This window comes from Diabrotica undecimpunctata, chromosome 2 (genome assembly GCF_040954645.1).
Source record: "Diabrotica undecimpunctata isolate CICGRU chromosome 2, icDiaUnde3, whole genome shotgun sequence".
Classification (NCBI taxonomy): Eukaryota; Metazoa; Arthropoda; class Insecta; order Coleoptera; family Chrysomelidae; genus Diabrotica; species Diabrotica undecimpunctata.
The window spans coordinates 21,080,689-21,103,311 of NC_092804.1; the positions used below are offsets into that span (position 1 = coordinate 21,080,689).

The 22,623-nt window shown below is 33.8% G+C and overlaps 1 protein-coding gene across 1 annotated transcript; it reads left to right on the forward strand.

The window, feature by feature from the left end:
- The first annotated feature begins 9,023 nt into the window (after positions 1 to 9,023).
- Sec61alpha (SEC61 translocon subunit alpha) lies at positions 9,024 to 15,146 on the forward strand. Its single transcript, XM_072522479.1, has 5 exons — positions 9,024 to 9,192; positions 9,338 to 9,405; positions 9,616 to 9,681; positions 10,901 to 11,111; positions 13,681 to 15,146. Exons 1-5 carry the CDS (start codon positions 9,186 to 9,188, stop codon positions 14,757 to 14,759), a joined length of 1,431 nt encoding a protein of 476 aa, XP_072378580.1. The 5' UTR covers positions 9,024 to 9,185; the 3' UTR covers positions 14,760 to 15,146.
- The last annotated feature ends 7,477 nt before the right edge of the window (positions 15,147 to 22,623 follow it).

The window sequence follows — 22,623 nt, forward strand, 5'->3', positions numbered from 1 at the left end:
ACATGCTCAGCAATCAGCCGTGTTGTGGAACGTGTATTGAAAAAACCCTGGGAAATAATAAAAATACTTCTATAGTTTATGTTTAAAAGAATGGAGCTAAAAAAATAATTAAACCTAGCACAAACGTGTTTTTTCACTACTGAAATGTATTCAAAAAACTTGTAAATGGACGTCAGCGGCCATTGCGACGACAAGCTAAGAAATGAGATGAAATCGCCAGACGAATTTAGAGTAATATAGACGTTTTTTATTTGGTACTTGCAGCTGTGTCTATAATAACTATTTTCGTAAGAAAAATTACATATTTTTAATATAATCACACCCAGACAAAATTAATGAGATAGAAAGTTAAGTACGTCGTGCTTAGACGTAATAAAAACAGTCAACGAGATAGTGTACACACTACAAAACTTCAGAGTCTTCGATGGGCCGGTTATGTAGTGAGAATGGAGGCCGAAAAGAGCCCTAGATCTTAAAATGCAAGGCGCAAGACCAAAAGAAAGACCACGTAAAAGGTGGGAGGATAAAGTGGTAGAGGATGCGGCAAAATTTGCTAGACGTGATAACTTGGAGAAGATCGGCGCGGGACCGGGACGGTTGGGGGCATAGTTTGGAGGAGGTTAAGGCTTAATTTGGGCTTTAGTGCCATTGGAGAGAGACCAGGTGCATGTGTCATTTACAAAACTAAAATATACGGGATAAAATCTTATATTCTAAAACGTATCAGATCATCCTGATTACGCACTAAAAGTTAAGTCAGGGAAAATTTTTAAATGGGAAGTTTTACTTTCGATTGCGAGAAAGCTATAAAAAATCACTAGTAGCTGAATATTATTGTGTATAAATCATTTTACGTTAAGCTGCGGTGTCCCATTTGTCAAGAAGATGGATTTGAAATCAACTTGATTTTGCCCGCATGGGCTCAAATCCTGTCCAGAGCGTAATATTTTCTGTTAATAATGGCGCGAAAGATTTTTCTTAACATGTTGAGAGTATTGACCAATTTGGCTGTTTTAATTGTTATACATTACATGCATATATGTATCTCATCTACTATTGTGTTCGATACAGTACATACACATACATCTAGCAGGAAGTGGACTAAATCATTAAGCATTTTCTGTGGTAAATGAGTAGTAAAGTATACTAGACTCGATGCGCATATATCCAAGTACTTTTAACACTCATTTATCTGTGGGTTTGATTGACACAATTGCCGCGGAAAACGAAAATCGAGGATAATCCGCTAACTGGTTAAAGGAAGTCAAATAAAAGCAAAAATTAAAAATTTAGTCTCACCTAAAGCTTTAATTTACAAATTTCAATGAATTCTTACCTTTTTTACACTTTTTGAAGACATTTCCGGAAGAGTCACGATTCGTCTGCATTATAAATTTATTCGTAGCTCAGATCATCTCAAGGAAACAACACTTCTAACTTTTAAATTCCTCAGCTTCCTGTTGGTCGCCGCTGAGCTCCTCTACGTGAAGTCCTATCTCCTTCACCAGATAGTTTATGTTATCCTTGAAAATACGATTTATACATTATGTAGTTGGAAAAAAAATATAAGTACAGCTTTTTTGTTTTAATGTATATCATTGATAATAAAAGTAAACAACTCTTTTATGTTTTAATATATTTCATTGACAATAAAACTAAATAACTTTTTTTTCAAAAACGCCATTCAAACAATATTTATTAGCATCTTATATTGCTCCGAATGGCTTCACTATAGGAAGTTAATGGTTTAGAAAACTACAGATTCATATGTATTCACAGTATTATGATGTCTGATATAACGAATTCGGCTTATAACGAGGTAATTAGTCTGTCATTTCAGTTCTCGTTATACAGGGAGTCTACTGTATATCAATAGATTTAATTGTAAGTGGTAGGTTGTCTATATTTATCACATATAATTCTTGTAAAAGATCAAAATCTCTCGTGTTTACGCCAATATTTCCCCAAGAACTTGTTTACTATTTCAGTATTATTTCATGTACTATCTGAACTTCTTTGTCTGATATAATGTCATTGTCATATTCAGAAGGGTCGTTGTCGATTCAGATGAGCCAGATTATCCCATTCATATTCGTCATCGAAATCTGAGTCCTCTGGTTCAATCTCACTGTAACAACGAGTGCTCTGTTTAAGATAAACAAACAAGTGTAGAACACCGAGGCTTTTGAATATCTTTAATATTATTTGAATATGAATATCTCTATTTGGTGTGGGAGAGTGTGGTCCTCCTCCTTGTGATAGAACGTTAACATCTTCTGCTTGTGTTGGGACGTTTACAGTTTCCCTTCTTTTTCAATTAAGTCGATTGGTTTTTTCGTTATTATTTCTGGATACATTTTTTTGGTCGTTTCTTCACCATTTTTAGAACAGTCAACGATTCTCGTTTAGAATAATTCAGTTGCTTCTTTTCCGGAATTTCAAAAGTTGTAAGTATTTCAGTGTCGCCAGTTAGTTCTAATATTATTTTTGTTTGATTCCTCTTGCAACTAAACATAACTTGTAATTATAGGTTAGAATTTTCATGTTGACGTTCTTAGTTACATGCACTCGGGGTATAGGCACAGTATAAAGATACTGTGGTATAGGTAACGCAATAATGAACTACATAATACGAAATTAGTTCTGTGCGATTTAATTTTAGCATTTCATGCAGTGGCAGTGTCAAGAATACCGAATGGAATAAATCTCTACCTAAATTATTAATATTTGTTAAAAATTTTCAATTCTACCGATTCTTTGATGTAATAATTTGTACTGAGTCAGTTTCGCATAAAAATAATTAGTTTTATAAGCATCCGAGTACATACTCTCTCCCAACGTGTTAAAATCGTGTTGTTTGCATATCTGTCTGGCTGTCTATGTGATAACTTTCGAGGGAAAAGTTCTAGAGCCTAAAACTTAGTACATAGATTCAAGTAAGTAAGAAATCTATTGCAGATGGTGTCCATAGATCCAAAGTTAATAGTTCAAAGTAATAGATAACTGCGGATAGACAGCTGCAACTTGCATTCGACTTTCGGCAAGTCTTTAGTTGTGTTCAATAATTATACCATGTTCTGAGTTATTTTGTTGTGTCGGTTTATTTTTACGTACTAACTATTCATTTTTTTTATTACTACCTGGTTTGCTTTTAATATATAGTATCAGTACAATCCAAATTGAGCTTTTTTCCAAAATGTTTGACCTCTTTAATATCGCTGTATGAATATGTGTCCTAACTACCAGGCTGAAAATATAATCAACCAGCATGTGAAAATTTACTAGTGCTAATACTACTACAGTTCATATGATAATTATTTGTCGTCTACCCTTTAAATAATAGTCCAAATGTAGTATTTATTGTAGCCGGCCGTGTTTAAGGCGATAAGATGAACGTAGTTTGCAGGTAGATTCACTATTTTTCTAACTTCTTCACAAAACTACTCTTAGTCTAGATTTCAGACAGTTTATCGGTTGGGGACAATCTATATCTGCTTGGAAGTAGTGAGTAGCGTAAGCAAGAGGACATTTAGGACCGATAAATTGTGTAGAATCTTCAAAACGAGAATCTCGTTTTGCTATTGGTACATTACGTTTAAAATGATACAATTTATTAAAGTTTATGGATGTTTTTAGGTAGTATCATTTTAAAATAATCTTGTACGCTTTAATACAGTAAGAAGAAAAGCTTTTGCTTGTGGAAATACTGTATTCCTAAATATATGTGAAAATAAATATGTGGTTACGCCTAAATATTTGTTTCATTTAAATTTTTCTATGTGATACCCACTTTCAGTCTTATTTATAAGGGACTAGGTATATATTGCAATATATACCTTATATCTGATGTTAAAGAGCCTTCAGATCGGCTACTATGAAATATGACCTAGATCTATATTTCGTTTCCATAACGAAAAAAATAACCGAACACTGTCAGTATTACGATAAATTCTTTCAAATTTTACTCACAGTCACCACCGCTCCATTCTCACTGAAATTGGCACCGCTTTATCAATAGTATAATAATAATAACCATACTTTTTCGTCGAAAGTATAACGTGCAAAAAGCCAACTGGGCCACATTTACAAGTTAAAAAAATGCTTAGATAGGATTCTCCTACAGCTATATACAATGAGAGGTTTGTTGGCGCTCTTATAAGCACAACAAAAAGGCAGGCATCCAGGGGGTACCGAAAATAATATATGCCAGCGAACATCTCTATTAGGAGTTCCTTGAAAAATGGAAATCAGGAGATTTCCGATAATTTAATTGACTTCTTTGACAATGCGCGTGTGAAAAATGGTCTGAGACTGTAAAATCCCTGGACTTCTAATGGATAACCGTGTTCCCATGTCTGCAAACTGGAAGGGAACAATAAACCTGGTCATCAAACGACGATTACAATACCAAACTCAGTAAATTCACACGTGCCTCAATAACAGAACTAGGCAACAAAGATACCGCGAATAAACCATTAGCCTCAATAACAGAACTAGGCAACAAAGATACCGCGAATCCACCATTAAGACCAAGAAAAGACTAAAGTCTCTTAAAACAATCCTACAGGACTAAGTAACGGAATATTCCTTATCATTCATGATAGAAAACCTAAATCCCAAAAATGCACACATTTTTAACGGCATTCTTTCAGAGTGTATGATACAGTGTGGAAATTATGCACCAATTTAGCTAGCTCTGGTTTTCTCCAATTATTCCAAATAAGTCCCGATAAAATGAAAAGAGCAAAAAATACAGCAATAATCAATATTGAAAAACTAGCAAACCACTTAAGAAGCTATCGGCCAATTGCTTCTTTAGAAACAGAATCGTCCCTCCCCTACTTGAAAGAATCCCTATAGAACAAACAGAGCTCCCCTCAACCGCATCAGTACCTATTAGTCCTAGCACTTACAACATATAGTTAAACTGGGTTCCAAACAAAGCAAAACACTTCTGCCGTCTATGTTACGTTTTCTCTGCCTTGCTCTATAGCTGGGAAAGTGGACAATGGACTCTGAAATAGAAAAAAGAATATATGCCTTTGAGAGGTATATATTTACAGACGGATGCTGAGAACTCCACGGATACAAAAAGTTACCAACGATAAGGTATTTCAGCGCATGAGGCAACAAAAAAATCTGCTAAGCACGATTAAAGAGAGAAAAATACAATAGTTGGGTCATGTGTTCAGAGCTGAAAGATATGAATTACTCCTACTCGTAGAAAGAAAACTACATAACAAAAGATCAGTAGAAAGATGCCAGAACTCATGGCTGAAGGACCTGAGGATATGGTTTGACCGCGGTTAGGCCAGAGGAGATCAGATTAAGTGCAAATCTGCTCTATATACTCCGACATAATTGCTACCTGACCTAAGCCATATCCCTCTACCAGATCCTCGACGAAAACATGCTCTTAGTAAGGAATAAGAAAAACCAACCTCCAACTGCCGGTGCATGAAGACCTAAGTGCCCTTGAGCGACAAAGACTGAGGTCCTTCCGAAACAAGTTTGATGTAGATTTACTACATCGGACAGACTAGCCGACGGAATGATCGCAGAAATAATCACTAGTCCAGAATCTACTATGTATTGCATACAAACCACCTGGTTTTGAACAATTAAGAAAAACAGAAACACGTCTCAACAGAGGTTTCGCAAACACTGGTAAATGCGCAGACTTCTTAAACAAGTGCGGTAAGCTACCATCCCTGTGTACGAACATGCTGCTGAAAGATCGACCGTACAATTTGTAGAGTACAGATAAAATATCAATCAATAGAGGCATACTCCAAAGTCAAATCATTTCTCCTAAGTTATTTACCTTGCCCCGGTAAGATATCTTCAAATTCAGTAATAGGGACATTCATATAGATGGCGTTCGTGTGTCACATGTGGTTTAGTGCTTGTAAGTACAGGACAAATAAGCTTAAAATATGCTTTGAGTGTCTTGTCATCCACCATGAGCATTGGTGATCTTTTGTCCTTAGCGGACCTACATAGTGTCGTGGTACTAACTCTATACCACTAGCGGAGTTTTTTAAGTCAGAATGTTTTTCGAAGTTTAGAGGCACGTTTTCCTTTTATTTTTCCGTGAATAATTACGTGTAGTATTGGTATCACAACTTCCATCTTTTTGTTGAGATGTTATAAAACACTGGACATTCTGGCTTTGATTCCATAGAGTAGAATGCTGCCGACATAACATCGTAATAAACATAATGTTAAAAGAATGGTTAACGCTCTGTTGGTTGATATATTTTGCATCTTCTTAAATAGCTAAAGGTTTCAAACCAAAGCCAAAAAACAAAAAAAATGCTTGCTCTATTCTGATTTTGATTTCCTGATATAAGTCCCGTTTTTTATTCAACCAAAAGCCCAATATTTGTATGATTGTACCCTCTCCACTGTTTATGCATGTATCCTGATGTCAGTTAAGTTTTTAGATAGATTTTTGCAGATGACTATCCATTTAGTTTTCTTTATATTTACTTTGCAAATCCGTTTCTTTACTATGGTCAGTCCCAGCTAATAACAGTGACAGTAAATAATCTTTATCCGTTGTTGATAAAGCTATGGCATCAGCATATCTTAAGTTATTGATGACTACTCTGTTATCGCATTCTCCGAATGTTCTAATATTCTGTTAGATATAGATAATACTATTTACATTAAACAATGTAATGATCCTGGAATTGAGTCTTATCTCTTTTTTTGTATATTGACTGCATATTGCCAACTGCCCATTCCTTCGGTATTTGTATTTCTCGTCTTATTAGGGTTATCAGGTAATAAATTCTTCTCCACAGTTCAGGTCCTTTATTTTCTAGATTCACTACATTTTGCAAAGTTTCCTTGCAGCTGGGTGTTCAAAATGCTGTTCCAATTATTGTTTTGTTCATTCTCGTTGTACATGTTTGGACTTTCCTGAAATAATTCTTCCTACCGACTTATAATTTTTGGTTTCATTGTCTTTATATTATGTTGGCATATTGGAATGAATATGTATGTGATTTTTTTCGTCTTTATATGAAAATATGCTTTCAAGACCTTCTTCTTTACCCAATTTCGCATTGAAGTCTCCTAATATTATAACAGCGGCGTGTCTTTGGATTTTGTTTACCACTTTCTATATACCTCGATAGAATCTTTCTATTTCTTCGTTCTCAGTTGGGCATATACATTGACAAATACCTCTTTCACCCTGCCTTGTTTCCTTGTATTTCTCCCTTGCTGTTCCATCTCAGTTCTTGTAGCTTTTTCGCTTCCGTACTTTCCAAGATATTCTGCCAGACTAATCATAGATTCAGCTTTTAAGTAAGTTCGCATATTCCGCGTCCCAGATTTCAATTATAAAACAATTCTTCTTTCGTTTGGAGGGTTGTCAAATGCACGCTCAACTCCGTTACTTGGAAGCCATGCTTTTCTGTTAGGATGTGCTCCATTAGAGGAAGGTTTCGTATTTTAGGGCACAGAGCTAGACTTTCGTCCGTTCATGTTACCCAGGATGTACCAACGGGGAGGTGAAAATATAATTTGCTAGCAAAGTCCTTCGTACAACGGATCAGTATGTACGCAAGGATGGCCGTCTCTCAGAGTTTTGGGGCCATGATGTCTACTATACAATGACCCCTGACACCCATAGTAATAATCATTTACTCTCTGGTTTAAATTCCTGGAGATGCTAAAAGAAGTGCCAGAAGACCCCAAAAGAAAGATGCCTTAGATTATTAGATAATCTGGGAAAGATTATTCAAAGTAGCTATGTCCGGAAAAATTGGGTCCAGACCCCTACACAGAAAGATACTAAAATAATTACAGGAGACCTATATCCAGCAGTGAATGAGAAAAAGCTGGGAAGAGGGAGATGTTGTCGATGTAATTCTGAAAGCTGACACAAAACAAATCCAAAATTAAAGCTTGAATAATTTATTCTGGAATGAAGGTAGATACATGTAGAAGTAGACGCTCTACATAAATGATAAATACTTTCTTTAATTTATTAGCCCGATCACGTATCCAAATAAATAAACTGCTGAACAAAATATGTTGTTTCTTGTATTTTTTGTGATTATCCGCACTTGCTAAAGATCTAGACGTACGTAGAAAATATTCATTCAATAATGCTCGAAAACATGTGAACAGAAAAAACTCAAAATTCTAAATAATACTAAAACCTTCATATGTTGTAATCTCCAATATAAATGTGATATTGGATACGATTAACAGTTAAATCTTGATTCTCATAGCTTTATTCGTTCCGAAGAGCACATTGTATTTTCAGCAATAATTCTCGAATATTTTAGCATCTACTTAATGTGTTTTCACGATAATGTTAATTGATAATGTGTTATTATCTTTAAACAAGAATTCTGGATTAACGAAGGATACATGGCATGACCACAGAATAAATAACAATGACATTTCTATCGCCCGCATCAAATATTGCATAACGAAAAACCTCACAATATTAATACGGTGACTATAGTGCTATAATAGTATTTAATAGATTTCTACAAAACGTCGCGACAAGGATATTTACCAGCATAATACGGTATCTTGAAATAACTTATGTTGAATAACAATAAAAGAAATAATCATCACTAAAGAAAAAACATTTTTATGGTATTTGTAATTTTGGTATAAATTCAAGGTGATATTTCTAAAAAAAATTCTACAAATTATCGAAGATAGGCAACTAATGTTACGCTAATTTTCTCAAAATGAAAGTAATCGACTAAATAGATTTCGATTTTTTCAAACATCCTAAAACCCACACCTTATAGTTGCACCTCTTGACTTACACATAACAATACTTTTCAATTAATAAACAAAGAAAATGATCATAGTCATTGCTAATTATCGAAAAAAATTAACAAATCGTTTGTATTTATTTAAATATTTTATGACTTCATAACTAAGAATCGTTTCAGATCGAAGTTTCTCGATTATGCCACGGGTAATACTTTCATCTGTGACACATTTCACTTTGGAGCCAACTCGCCAACATCATCGATCACGTGACCTGTATGCTGTGCTACGTGTACGACGTGTAGGCTAAAACCAAGACAAGAAGTACCGTAATTTCTTTCAAACTGGGATTCGGTGAAGACGTGACAGCTCAGGGGGGCGTTTAATGAAAAAACTGTGATTTATTAGTGAAATAGTGGTTAAAACCCAGCAAAATGGGGAGTAAGTATTCTTTTTAACTATTAGAATAACTCTAACCTCTAGTTTCGGCTTATTTTTTAACCAATTTGGCCAATTTAGTGATGCTATTTTTGATTCATTTATTTTGGTTTTTCATGCTAAAGTTTGTGTTGTCTTTCTTTTTTAGTTAAATTTTTGGAAGTTATAAAGCCTTTCTGCAGCATACTGCCTGAAATAGCCAAGCCAGAACGAAAAGTGAGTAGACCAATTTTCATTAAATGTTTCTTTTTGGAAAATACCTCATTAATGTGAAAAACAATAGCACAGTTATAGCTAACAGCTGGAAAATGAGTAACTGGTAGTTTTCCGGATCTTATTCACTGAATGCCTCATATTTATTTACATTTTCATTCATATTTTAGCAACCATCTGTTTATATCTACATGTGGCACATTTCTGTTTTAGATCCAATTCAGGGAGAAAGTACTATGGACTGCAATCACTCTTTTCATCTTTTTAGTATGTTGTCAGGTAAGCAACTAATTAATATATTTTACATTGCTAGTTGTGCTTATATTTGTGCACAGATTCAGTAAATCTTGAAATGGTAGATTTGATCCCCAATTGAACATTTTCTTTTGGAACTACTTGTTCCTAAAGATTGAAGGGGGGTGAACTGTTAAGTAACTATTTGATGCAATTTTAAGATTATTTGTCAATTGATGAAGTTTTACATATTTTTTGAGTTTTTCAAGAAATAGATGTTTTGTTGTTTTTCAATAATACTTTCCTGAGTATCTATTACTTATTTAATACCCTATTTTGATTTGAAAGATCTAGATAAGATAGATTTAAAGATAATATCAAACTAGAATTAACAGAAAGAGATTACAGACTTTTGAGATACGAAATATAATTAATATGAATATAAACTCATAATATTTTATAACATTTGTAAGTAATAAATGCATACAATTCAAATAAAAGGAGACAAATATGATTTTAAAATTTGGTTTTTGTACAAATATATAAACCTTAGTTAAGATATTACTGCATTAATCACTTTGAAGTTTATTTGATTTCGTGTAGGACATCCTAAGCTCATTAGTACTTGTAAAAGTTTCAAGTACAGATCTGAATTGAAAATGTTACAATTATGATACTATTCTTCTGGGGATAAGGTATATGCTGGATGGGATTTGTCATTCAAAACCTCTTTGTTGTCTTACGCTATAAGAAAATATATAATTAACAACCTATTTGACCATATCTTTTTCATTTTTAACACTTTCTTTTTAATTTCAGCTGATTCTATCTAAACTAATTTAATTATTCCATAATCAGTTCTGCTAATTGAGTCTTAAATAATAATTTAATGGTTTCATGTGATTAAAGATTACTTTTTATTTAGTAAAGTGGCTTAATATGTTATTTTACTCATCTACTCTCTGCTTTAATTGTATAAGAATAAATAATAATAATAAAAAACTAAATATTTGGTCCCTTTTATGCAATGTTAAGGCAAAAATAAATAATGGCCATAAACATAAGCTGATATAATCGTCTTATCAATACTATCTATGATTAAGTTGGATAGGTTTTGGTGATCTCCCTCTTGATAAAATCACTTATAATTAATTCTATTATAGAAAAAAAAATTGGTACAACTAATAAACCTATTAGGTACAAAAAAAAAAATAGAAAAAAACTAGTTTTTTAAACATATATTTAACTTTTAATATTTTTCTAGATTCCATTATTCGGTATAATGAGTTCAGATTCTGCAGATCCTTTCTACTGGATTCGTGTTATTCTTGCATCAAACAGAGGTACCCTTATGGAACTTGGTATTTCCCCAATTGTAACTTCAGGTCTAATTATGCAGCTGTTGGCCGGTGCCAAAATTATTGAGGTTGGTGACACTCCTAAAGACAGAGCCTTATTCAATGGTGCCCAAAAATGTAAGTATCTCTTATAACATTGGATTAACTTGTAAAGTAGCTAAGTAAGCCCATAATACATCCACAGTAGGATGTATCGTACTGCTCACATAAAGGTCTGATAAAATCAAGGGTTTTGAGGCTCTAATAGCAGAGAGAGTTCCACATTAAGGATGTGTGTTACTGATACATTACTACTCACAAACACACACTCTTGGTCGTTTTTACTTAAAATACTTTAAAAATCACATCAGATTAAATCCTGGATGAATTCCATGCCATAGGAGATGTACTGAACTAAGAGCTAAGCCTATGTACATGTATCTTTGTTTTCTTTATTTCTTAAAATATATTTATTACTCCTGTGTTGTTTGAGAAGCTTTTTCATTAATAAATTGTTTCTTGTATACACAGGTAAATCATTTTGGGAGATTGTGACTATGTTGAAATATATGACTAAGTTTCAGCTTCATTATCCTTCAAACATTCTTAACATTTAATAAATACATATATGTAAAGAACACTTGTGGTTGAGAAATTAAATGTTTCCTTTGAGTTGGCAATCTCATCTACTAGCTTGTGCAAGAGCTTCTATATTATCAAAATTATATGCTACAGTAACACACTTAGTATCATTAAATTTTGAAAGTTTCTCCATTTACATCAAACTGAAAATCATATGAACAACAAGCTTTTTTATTTAGGACACTTTGATAATCTTCTTCCCCCAAAGTTTTATTGCTTGGCTGTCTTTGTCTATACTTTACCAGGAATATCTTTTAGTCACACCCACTAAATGTTTTTTATCATTGTCTTATACTATTGTTTTGAAGCTATTTTCTTGTGGCATTTTAAATTAATTACTATTTAAATGGGAATAAGCCCCAATTAAAGGTTAAAATACGTTTATTGACGTTTCAATTTCCACTTCGGAAATCGTTCTCAAAATACAAACATTAGTCAATTAAACAAATTTTGTTTAATTTACTAATGTTTGTATTTTGAGAACGATTTCCGAAGTGGAAATTGAAACGTCAATAAACATATTTTAAGCTTTAATTGTGGCTTATTCCCATTTAAATAGTAATTAATTGTCTTATACATCGCATTAGTTTTTCAATTATGCAGAGGGATTAAAAGTAAATAGTAAATGCATCAGAACTGACGACTCTGAGTCCCATTGTTAGTCAGTTGCTATTATGTACTTGAACTGAAGACGCTCAGGTTTAACACTCCAGCTTTGACTGACAGTCAGTAAGAGAAATGATTGATCTTTTGGTCTTGTCACGAATAACACAATATTATACTAATGTAATGAACCATAAATTTAATTGAAAATATGTTTATTTTTACACTTTTAATAATGATTTCTGAAGAGGAAATTGAAACATCAAAATAAATGTGCGAAAATATTTTTATTTTGACATTTTTTTAAAACGACTTTCAAATAGGAAATAGACATATTTTCTATATGTCAAAATAAACATATTTTCAATTAAAATTATTGTTAATTCTCATGAAATGTAATAGATAACAGAAATACCACAAAAAAAATAGTTTCAGAACCATATTATTAACAAAGATATTTGCCTTGGGGGGCCTTCCAACTTTGGAGGGGAACTTTCAATGAAACATCAACCAAAAGACATAAAAAATATATAAAAGACATAAATAATAGGTTTTCTTTAATTTTGGACCTTCTGGTGGGGGGATTTACCTCTGTATCTGCAGCTGTATTAACATATCAGTTTTATTATCTTAATAATGATGAGCATGTTGTTATTTTGAAGTAAAAAGTTTCTTAAACAATTTATTGTGGGCTGGGACACTAATCAAATGACAAAAAAATATTTGCTTTAAATTTGAAAAAAGAGCCCTTAATAAATAAGTAATTAGTCTCTGGAAAATAAAAGGATACTCCACAATCATAAAACAAAAGTAAATTAAAGGTTAAAATATGCCATCCCCTTTCGTGAAACCATAAACTATCATAAAATACTTGTCTTACATTTGCAAGCATTTGCTGCTTAATCATAGCACTATAGTACAATATTTTTATATCATTAAGATTATAATTGATTTAAAATATACAAGAAATGTTCATAGGTGCCAAATTTAGAGATATAGAAAACCCTTTAGTTCAATTTATTCCGCTATCTTGAAAACTATAGTTTTTTCATCATGCTTACATTGTGAATGGGCCAACCATCCTGTTGTTACCAATAAACTTGTATATTAAATTAATATCTGGAAAATTCTATATGGCTCGAATAATATTGTCTTACAGACTGTAAAGGTACCTATTTTGAGTACCGCATTTAGAATTGCTGGTATAAAAAACTCAAAATATATGTCACAATACATTTTTTACAAAATACATTATTCTTTTCTCTCTGTATCTCTCTCTTTCTTTCAATAAGAATATTAATACATATGCCCATTTCAAGGTGCTAAAATGTAAACACATTTATTAGCACTGTCATGATCCACAAATGTTGGCATTTACACTGGTTATGCTTAATCGTAAAATTAACACACTGTATTTTATACCCATAGAGAACAAAATACTAGTATTTTTTTTCTTTTTTAGTGTTTGGTATGGTTATTACTGTCGGCCAAGCCATCGTGTACGTCATGACAGGCATGTATGGTGATCCGGCTGAAATTGGAGCTGGAGTGTGCCTTCTCATCATCATCCAACTGTTCGTTGCCGGTCTCATTGTTTTGCTTCTCGATGAACTTCTTCAGAAAGGATATGGTTTAGGTTCTGGTATTTCCCTCTTCATTGCAACAAACATTTGTGAAACTATTATTTGGAAAGCGTTCTCACCAGCGACAGTAAACACTGGAAGAGGAACAGAATTTGAAGGAGCTGTCATTGCCTTGTTCCACTTATTGACCACAAGACAAGACAAAATCAGAGGATTACGTGAAGCTTTCTACAGGCAAAATCTTCCCAATTTGATGAACCTTTTGGCGACAGTACTCGTTTTTGCTATAGTAATATACTTCCAAGGATTCAGAGTAGATCTACCCATCAAGAGTGCAAGATACCGTGGACAATACTCCAGCTATCCAATCAAATTGTTCTACACTTCGAACATCCCTATTATTCTGCAATCTGCCCTTGTATCTAATTTGTATGTCATCTCACAGATGTTGGCTGTTAAATTCCAAGGGAACTTCTTAATTAATCTATTAGGAGTTTGGGCTGACGTTGGAGGCGGTGGCCCAGCTAGGTCTTACCCCATTGGAGGATTATGTTACTACTTATCTCCACCTGAAAGTGTAAGTCACATTCTAGAGGATCCAATCCATGCAATGCTCTACATCGTCTTCATGTTAGGATCTTGTGCTTTCTTCTCTAAAACATGGATCGAAGTATCTGGAAGCTCAGCCAAAGATGTCGCTAAACAACTAAAAGAACAACAGATGGTTATGAGGGGACACAGAGATAACTCCATGATTCACGAATTGAACAGGTACATTCCCACCGCCGCAGCTTTTGGAGGTCTCTGTATTGGAGCTTTGTCAGTACTTGCTGATTTCATGGGAGCCATTGGTTCAGGTACTGGTATCTTGTTAGCTGTCACCATCATCTACCAATACTTTGAAATCTTCGTCAAAGAACAAAGCGAGATGGGTGGAATGGGAGCGTTACTCTTCTAGATAAATTGAAGATATCACAAAGCTATAGCTTGACTGATATTGTGATTTTTGTTTGGTAAATAGTAACTATTGTGGTTATTATTTGTTTAGTTTTTGTACCTCAGTGTCTCCACTATAGTTATTATTTATGTGTAACAACTTATGTCACTTTGTATAAAGTGTGAAACATTTTTTTGTACTAAAAGATTGAAAATAGACAAATATATTTCATTGTACATTTACATGATTTTGTGTTTAAGAAGCGAGTTATTTATAATGTGCGGATGTCCCATACTCTTAGTTTATTTTTTACATTTTTTCATTCTCGTTCATGCAGTACGGTTGTGTATTGATCATTTATTATTTGTTATTAGATATAATTTATTTTAAATACAGAAATTTCTGAAATCCTGTTTTTCATTTGATGCTAATGTATACTGTCAATTTTTCGAGATAAGGGCATCTATCATTAAATGTTGAAATATTATTGAAATGTACAAATTTACATGTTCTTTTATAAAAATATAAAGTTATTCTTTAAATTCATTTGTAAATACATTATAGAGGAATTAACTAGACAGTGGACGGATACTACCACTTATTATACTGTTTATTTTCTGCAACTCAGTAAATCAGTAAGGATAATGAAGGACCGCTCAAAAATATCAGAATAAAAGATATAATGAAAATGATGTTTATTACCGATACCGTCAATAAGTTATCGCGAAAATAGTTAATAAGTAAGTTACCTTATTTTATTCACTGATAAAATGGATGCATGATGCCAACTAACCACACAAAATGAAGCGTATTTAACGCAAGACAGTCAACCGGTTTTTCAAGAGAATTGTCAGAGGTCACAAAATGAACAGGCCTTATTCAATGCTTGGAAAGCTGCCGAGAATCATAAGGTTCAACTAAGTGAAACTGTTGCTGTACTCGAAAGATAAATAGCACAGTTACAGACACAACTTACAGAGTTGGCAACAAAAGTCAACCAGACAAAAGAAAAAGAAGCAGAATTCTGCACAGACGACGAGGAATTAGCCAAGGAGACGGAATGGATTAGAGTGAAAGAAAAAGATTACAAAAATCTAAAAATGGATACTTCCTTCACACTACCAAAACCTGTCTACAGAAAAATGACAGACAATAAAATCAAGATGCTGCCCCCAGTAATAGTAGAAGGCAATAAAAAATATGATCAGAAGTAGAATTCTGCACAGACGACGAGGAATTAGCCAAGGAGACGGAATGGATTAGAGTGAAAGAGAAAGATTACAAAAAAGAAAAATGGATACTTCCTTCACACCACCAAAACCTGTCTCCAGAAAAATGACAGACAAGAAAATGAATTTGCTGCCCCCAGTAATAGTAAAAGGCATTAAAAAATACGATATCTTATACAACTATCTTCAATTAAAGCAAATTTGTTTCACTACAAAAAATGTTAATAGTGGTGTAATAAAAATTAATGACACAAGATGGTGAACAATATAAAAAGTTAACAAGAGTTTTAAATGAAGAAAATTATCAATACCACTCATGCAAATAAGCAGGACAGGCTGTTTAAAGTTGTAGTGAAAAAATACGTCACTCTTGTTCAGAGAAAGATATGGTTGATAATCTACAAAACAGGGACTACCAACTGGTAAATGCCGTCGATAAACTTAAAGCCATTAGACACGTTCATAGTAGGTAGATTGATAGATTTAGAGAGCTGGCCTTTTGGCCTATTCCACTTCGACCCTTTCAGATCTATTGTGGTCTTTTAGTCCTAGAAAACATTGTCTAGCCTGACCCTTTTTAAAAAGTCAAATAGCTTCGAGACTGTACCTTCCATGTAGCTATTTGCCGGTGGATTTTCTTCTAATGCAAAGTACCGCACATTTGCCAGACTGTCACACTGACAGAATATTATGCTCTGCTGTTTCTTCTTCGAGGTGACGGAATCTGCATAGGTCATCATCTGACAATCTCATCAGCTTCAAGTGCCTATTCAGCTTACTGTGCCCTGTTAGAAGACCTACTATGGCTTTGACTGTTTTCCTGTCTTTGCTTATTAGGTCAGCCGTCAATTTTGGCGAATGTTCTGTAATGAACTGTTTCGCCTGTCTTTGTCCTGGTGAACTCCTCCACCATTCCAGAGATTTGTGAGCTACCCACTTCCTTGTAGCCGTTCTTGTTACTGTCTTTGCAACGCCGCAGAAGGGTTCTGGTCCAATGAATGGCATTGATGAGCCTTGTTTGGCCATTTCATCTGCTTTTTCATTGCCCTTATGCCGCTTGTGCCCCGGTACCCAGGCTACCGTAACCTAGTCTCCTAGTTTATTTAGGACACACACACAATCCCATACTAGCTTAGAATTGACCTCTACAGTATTGAGTGCCTTAAGCGCTGCCTGACTATCTGTGAAGATGGCAACTGAACGGAACGTTCTTTCCTGCCTTTCTATTTCTTCCACGCAGTGATGGATTGCCGTTATTTCCGCCTGGAAAACTGTCATAACCTTGGATACACTTACCGGGAAATGTATCCCTTGATTTGTCCCTACTATGCCGGCTCCCACACCCTCCGATGTTTTTGAGCCATCCGTGTACCAGGTAGCAGCAGCTTGTATGTGTACACCTTTATTCCTGTCATCACTGCCTGGTATCTTAATTGTGAACTTATTGTTAATGCTGTATCTCGTAGCTGTTGCATCGATAGGTTGCTCCATCACAACTCGTTACGTTCATAGTAACCTTTAGACAAGATGAAGGTGTCAATAAGATTTACGGAATTACGAAAATCTTGGGATTATCCAGCCAGCTAACAGCTCTAAATCCGTGCCAAAATATAAGAAATGCCAAGCATGTGGGCATACTTTGAAATACTGTGCCAGAGAACCATGATGTGTTAAATGAACAATAAACCATTTAACTAAAGATTGTGACAAGCCAAAAAACGCAGAACTAAAATTCGTCCATACTACAGAGGGTGTTGTTGCAAAAGAGATGCAGAAAATAAAAAACAAATACAAAAAAGATCAACCTACCAAATCGTCCAGAAAGAATAGTAACTAAAATAAAGAAAATGCTACCGATTGGAAATAAACAGGGAGAGCTACTGTAAATAAGAGATGTGCAGTAAAAACTAACAATGGAAAACCAGAATGAGAAAGAATCGGACTCGACTCTACAGCTCATACTAGATGAACTAAAAAAATTTAATGAAAGAGTTACTCGCCTGTAATATAGCGCTAAGGGTGCTATTCCCAAATTAAGAAATGGCTAATGAAATCAGAATCATGGAATGGAATGCCATAGAACATCAACAAGATACAGGAGATCCTTGACATCTGCCTCATATCTGAGTCTGAGACATATTTTACAAACCAATTATACATAAAATTCAAAGGATATAAAGTATACCACACAATACACCCTGATAATGCAACCAAAGGAGATAATGCAATCGAGATTAAAAATAATAATCCATCACGAAGAATTAGAGTATAAAACTGCACATCTACAAGCGACTACGGTGAGAGAGAGAGACTTCTATTGGCTACTAATGAACATAGGTGCGAATCAATATCTACTGGCCGATAGAAATAAAATTCCTAATCTAATAGGTAGGTTACTTTGTAATTAAAAATATTTCAGTTAATTACCTAGACATTGATGATGGTTGGGACATGAACTCGAATCATGCACCGATAGTATTAACTCTAAGCGATACGATCATTAAAAAAGATAATATTCCAACATAAACTAATAAATTAACGGATTGGGAAAGTCTCAAACTATGCCTCCAAATGAATCCAAATTTTCTCTCAATTTAGGAAAATGTCAGCGATTTGGTACATGGAACGTCCAGGGACTGATCCAAAACCCTCGAAAGTTACACATAATTGAAAAAGAAATGGCAGACTACACTATTTTGGTACTGGGACTCTCAAAAACTCACCGGAGAGGTAAAGGGCATTTTAAAACAACTGCTGGCAACGTCGTATATTTTTCAGGCCCAGATAACACAAGAACAGACGGAGTCGCAATAAGTGTACCCTCTAAATTGAACGACTGCGTAATTGAATATAATACTGTTGATGTCTGGAGAATATTCATTAAAATGACAATATCCACCAATACCCTACACTAATGAAAATATTGAAGCAGTTTTGGGCAAAAATGGACTTGGACAGAGAAATGAGAATGGCGACCGTCTAGTGGAGTTCCTATGAAGAACATCCTACAATTACAAACACGTTCTATCACCATAAATGAGGGTTATGAAAACAAAGATATATCCATGGGCATATTTTTAGATTTATCAAAGGCATTTGATACTTTAAATCACAAAATACTAATGGAAAAGCTGTACAGATATGGCATTACAGGGCCAGGTTATAATTGGATAAAATCATACCTATCAAACAGAAAGTAAAATTTGAGTATGAGGGAAAAAAATTGCTTCTCTGATGAAGGTCTTATTTCGGTAGGACCTCAGGGAAGTATTATGGGTCCTCTTCTCTTTGTTTTTTATGTAAATGATTTAGCTTTAGACATTACAGATAACAATCAGAATACTCTTATTGTGGAATTTGCAGATGATACTAATATTTTAACTATAGGGTCATCCTTGAATAATTTATTGAATACCGCTAATAATAGATTAGATAAAGCATAGAGATGGCTCAATATGAATAAACTCATACTGAACAGAGAAAAAACAAATTATATCCGTTTCGTCACTAAAACAAATAATAGTACCTTACCAGAAACTGTCTCAATTCAATCGCAAAAGCACAAAATTTCTGGGGGTACCTACATATTGAACAAAATTTAGATTTTGGAGTGCATATAAATGAGATCTGTAACAGCCTAGCATCTATCTGCTACTCTTTCAGAATAACAGCAAATTATTTGGACGAAAAATGTAAACAGTTGTATATTTTTCAAATTTTCATTCTGTAATGCGATTTGGAATAGTTTTCTGGGGGGGGGGGTCTGGTGGTAAGTGGTAACGCTGAACAGGTTTTTATATTACAAAAAAGATCAATCAGAACTATACTTAACTTGAAATACAGGGATTCATGTAGAGGTAATTTCAAAAAGCTAAACATACTAACAATGGCTGGAACATACATATATGGATGCTTACTTTTCATTTGAACCACATAACAAACCATAATACTAATACACGAAACAATCTCATAAACTATAATATACCAATACATAGACTAACAGCATCTAAGAAAACCACCGAATATGCCTGTATTAAATTCTTTAATAAACTGCCTTACAGCATCAAAATAGAAACTGACATAAATAAATATAGAAAGTCTGTTCAACAGTTGCTCATACACCTTGAACTATACAAAGTGGAAGAATACCTTCAAGCTGACCTGCAGGGAGACTGAGGGCTCTTATCTGAATCTAAATGTCACTGTAAATATTATTATATCTTAATATTACTTTTATGTTAAGTGTAGGTTGTTACAGCTACCATTATAAATTGTAATTGACACCATTCTCTCTATTGACAATTTATATTTGTGTGTAACTTGCGAATCCTGAGAATAAAGCTTTTTTCTATTCTATTCTACGTCATCCACGGAGATTATACATATGGCGTAGCCCAGATGGACAAATAAGAAGTCAAATAGACTACAGCCTCATAAGATCAAGATGGAAGTCGTTGGCCATCAACTGTAAAACATATCCTGAAGCAGACTGTGGAAGTGATCATCAACTCCTGGTATTGAACGTTCGACTTCGTTTTAAAGTCCCCAAAAGAAGACCCTTAAGAAAAGTCATGTCTCTAAATCCATCAAAAATCAACGACTTCCAACAAAACCTAGAAGAAGCTCTTTCTTTAGACCAAGTAGATAGTGACCCTAATAGCACTTGGATCTATCTCAAAGATAAGGTAATCGAGGCTGCAAAAGGCTGTGAGGTAGCGGTTTCCACGGGCTGTAATATTCCGATAATACGTGGACTGTGATTCAACGCAGAAAAGAACATAAAGCTACATACGGAACAAACGATGAATACAGAACGTTATCGAAAGAAATCAGAAAACAGTGCCGCAAAGAGAAATCTGATTACATCTCTCAAATATACAGAAAGATAGAGGAACCTTCCACACTATTCAATTGACTAACATATTACAGGAATACCAGATAGTGAAGCAGATGTTCGGATACGTATTGGCATTGATTATAAACCACCCACTAGATAGCTCACCTCGTGGTAACCGAAAGACGTATTAACAACTAGATGGCGTTACTCGAAAAACGTATTGAAATTTCTCATTCTCTCTCTGACTTGCGAGGAGGTAGGAGTAATGTCAGGGCCGAACTTACCCTATAGGTGTATTATCTGTGACAAGTGTTATGACAAGTTATAGCGGAATTTTATAAAAAAGGACATTTTAGATAAAATGACCTCTGTAACTCATAAGTGTGTTTACGCGGGATGTTTTGAAAGAAACGATGGAACAAATAGTAAAATATCTTTCTTTAAATTTCCCCTGAAAGACGTAGAGCGCACAAAAATTTGGCAAAAAAACTGCGGGAATATTGATATTATATTGATAGATATCAGTGACCTGAAACAGAGGGTAATTTGCCAGCATCATTTTGCAGTGGAACATATTTACCAAAGTGACCAAATAAAGTTATTAAGGAAAAATGCTGTTCCTCCAAAATTTACACAGTTAGCAACTTATTTAGGTGAGTATTCAACTTTAGAAATATTTTTATGTTTGCCTAATGCGCTTTGTCAATGAGAATAATACTATTAAAATATATTTTGTATAAAATCAGTTGATATTGAGTGCTTTATATATTTTTTATACAATTAAATCCAAAGAGACTTTTTTAAATATGAATGCGTTGTTAGTATCACTCCAGAAATAATGGAGATGCTTGTTTTGCTTTAATTAAAATTACACATACATTTCAATGATTACCTATTTTAGGTGATACATCACCAGTATGCTCTACATACGTTTATTGCGGAACGAAACGTAAAAGATCTACAAGTGGCGATTGTATGGTTAGGTCACCTCCATCGCCTAAGTGATCAAGTTGTAGTCTCAGTGATATTTCCAGTTTTGAAATTAATTTGCCCACAAAACTTGAAACTGAATTGACGCAGAAGGTAAAAAATTGGAGCATCAAGTAAATGCTTTAAAGAAGAAGTGCCGTCAGAAGAACAGTCAGCTTTGTAGAAGAACAACAAAAAACAGAAAATCGGAAACCAAATTCATGTTACAGATACTGTTAGAAAATAAAAGCAAATACCTGCACACTTTGTTAATATGCAGTTTTCACACAAAACTCGTTCAAAATGGAGTCACAATGAAAAAGATTGAAATGGCCAGAATAATATAATGAAAACTTATAATAAATGGCCAGAACTCTGGCCATTTATTCCAACGAAAAATATCATAATGTAACCAATGAAAAATCAGCCCCCAATTAGCATTTAAATCAAATTAATTGTTACCGCTTCACAAATTACTTTACTAATGTATTATTTATAATGATCTGTAAGTTTTATTTGTTCAAAGGGCATATTTTTTTAACAATTTTTTGTTTAATTATGAAAAAATGCTTATTTTCAAAATAACTTAATTTATTAGTGACACCAAAAATCACAAAGAGTAAAAAAATGTAGGTTTTGCTTTTCTGAAACTTGCTTTCTTTTGATGCTAGAAACTTAACAAAAATAAACCTTTATTAAACAGTTTAAAAAAAGTTATAATGAGTTTTCGTCGAAAAGTGCTTCATTTTTTTATTATTTCACGTTGAAATATTCAACATGGAATTTGACGAATCAGAACCTATTTTTCAATAACCCGAAAAGTATTGACTTAGTGAAAAAACTCTATAGA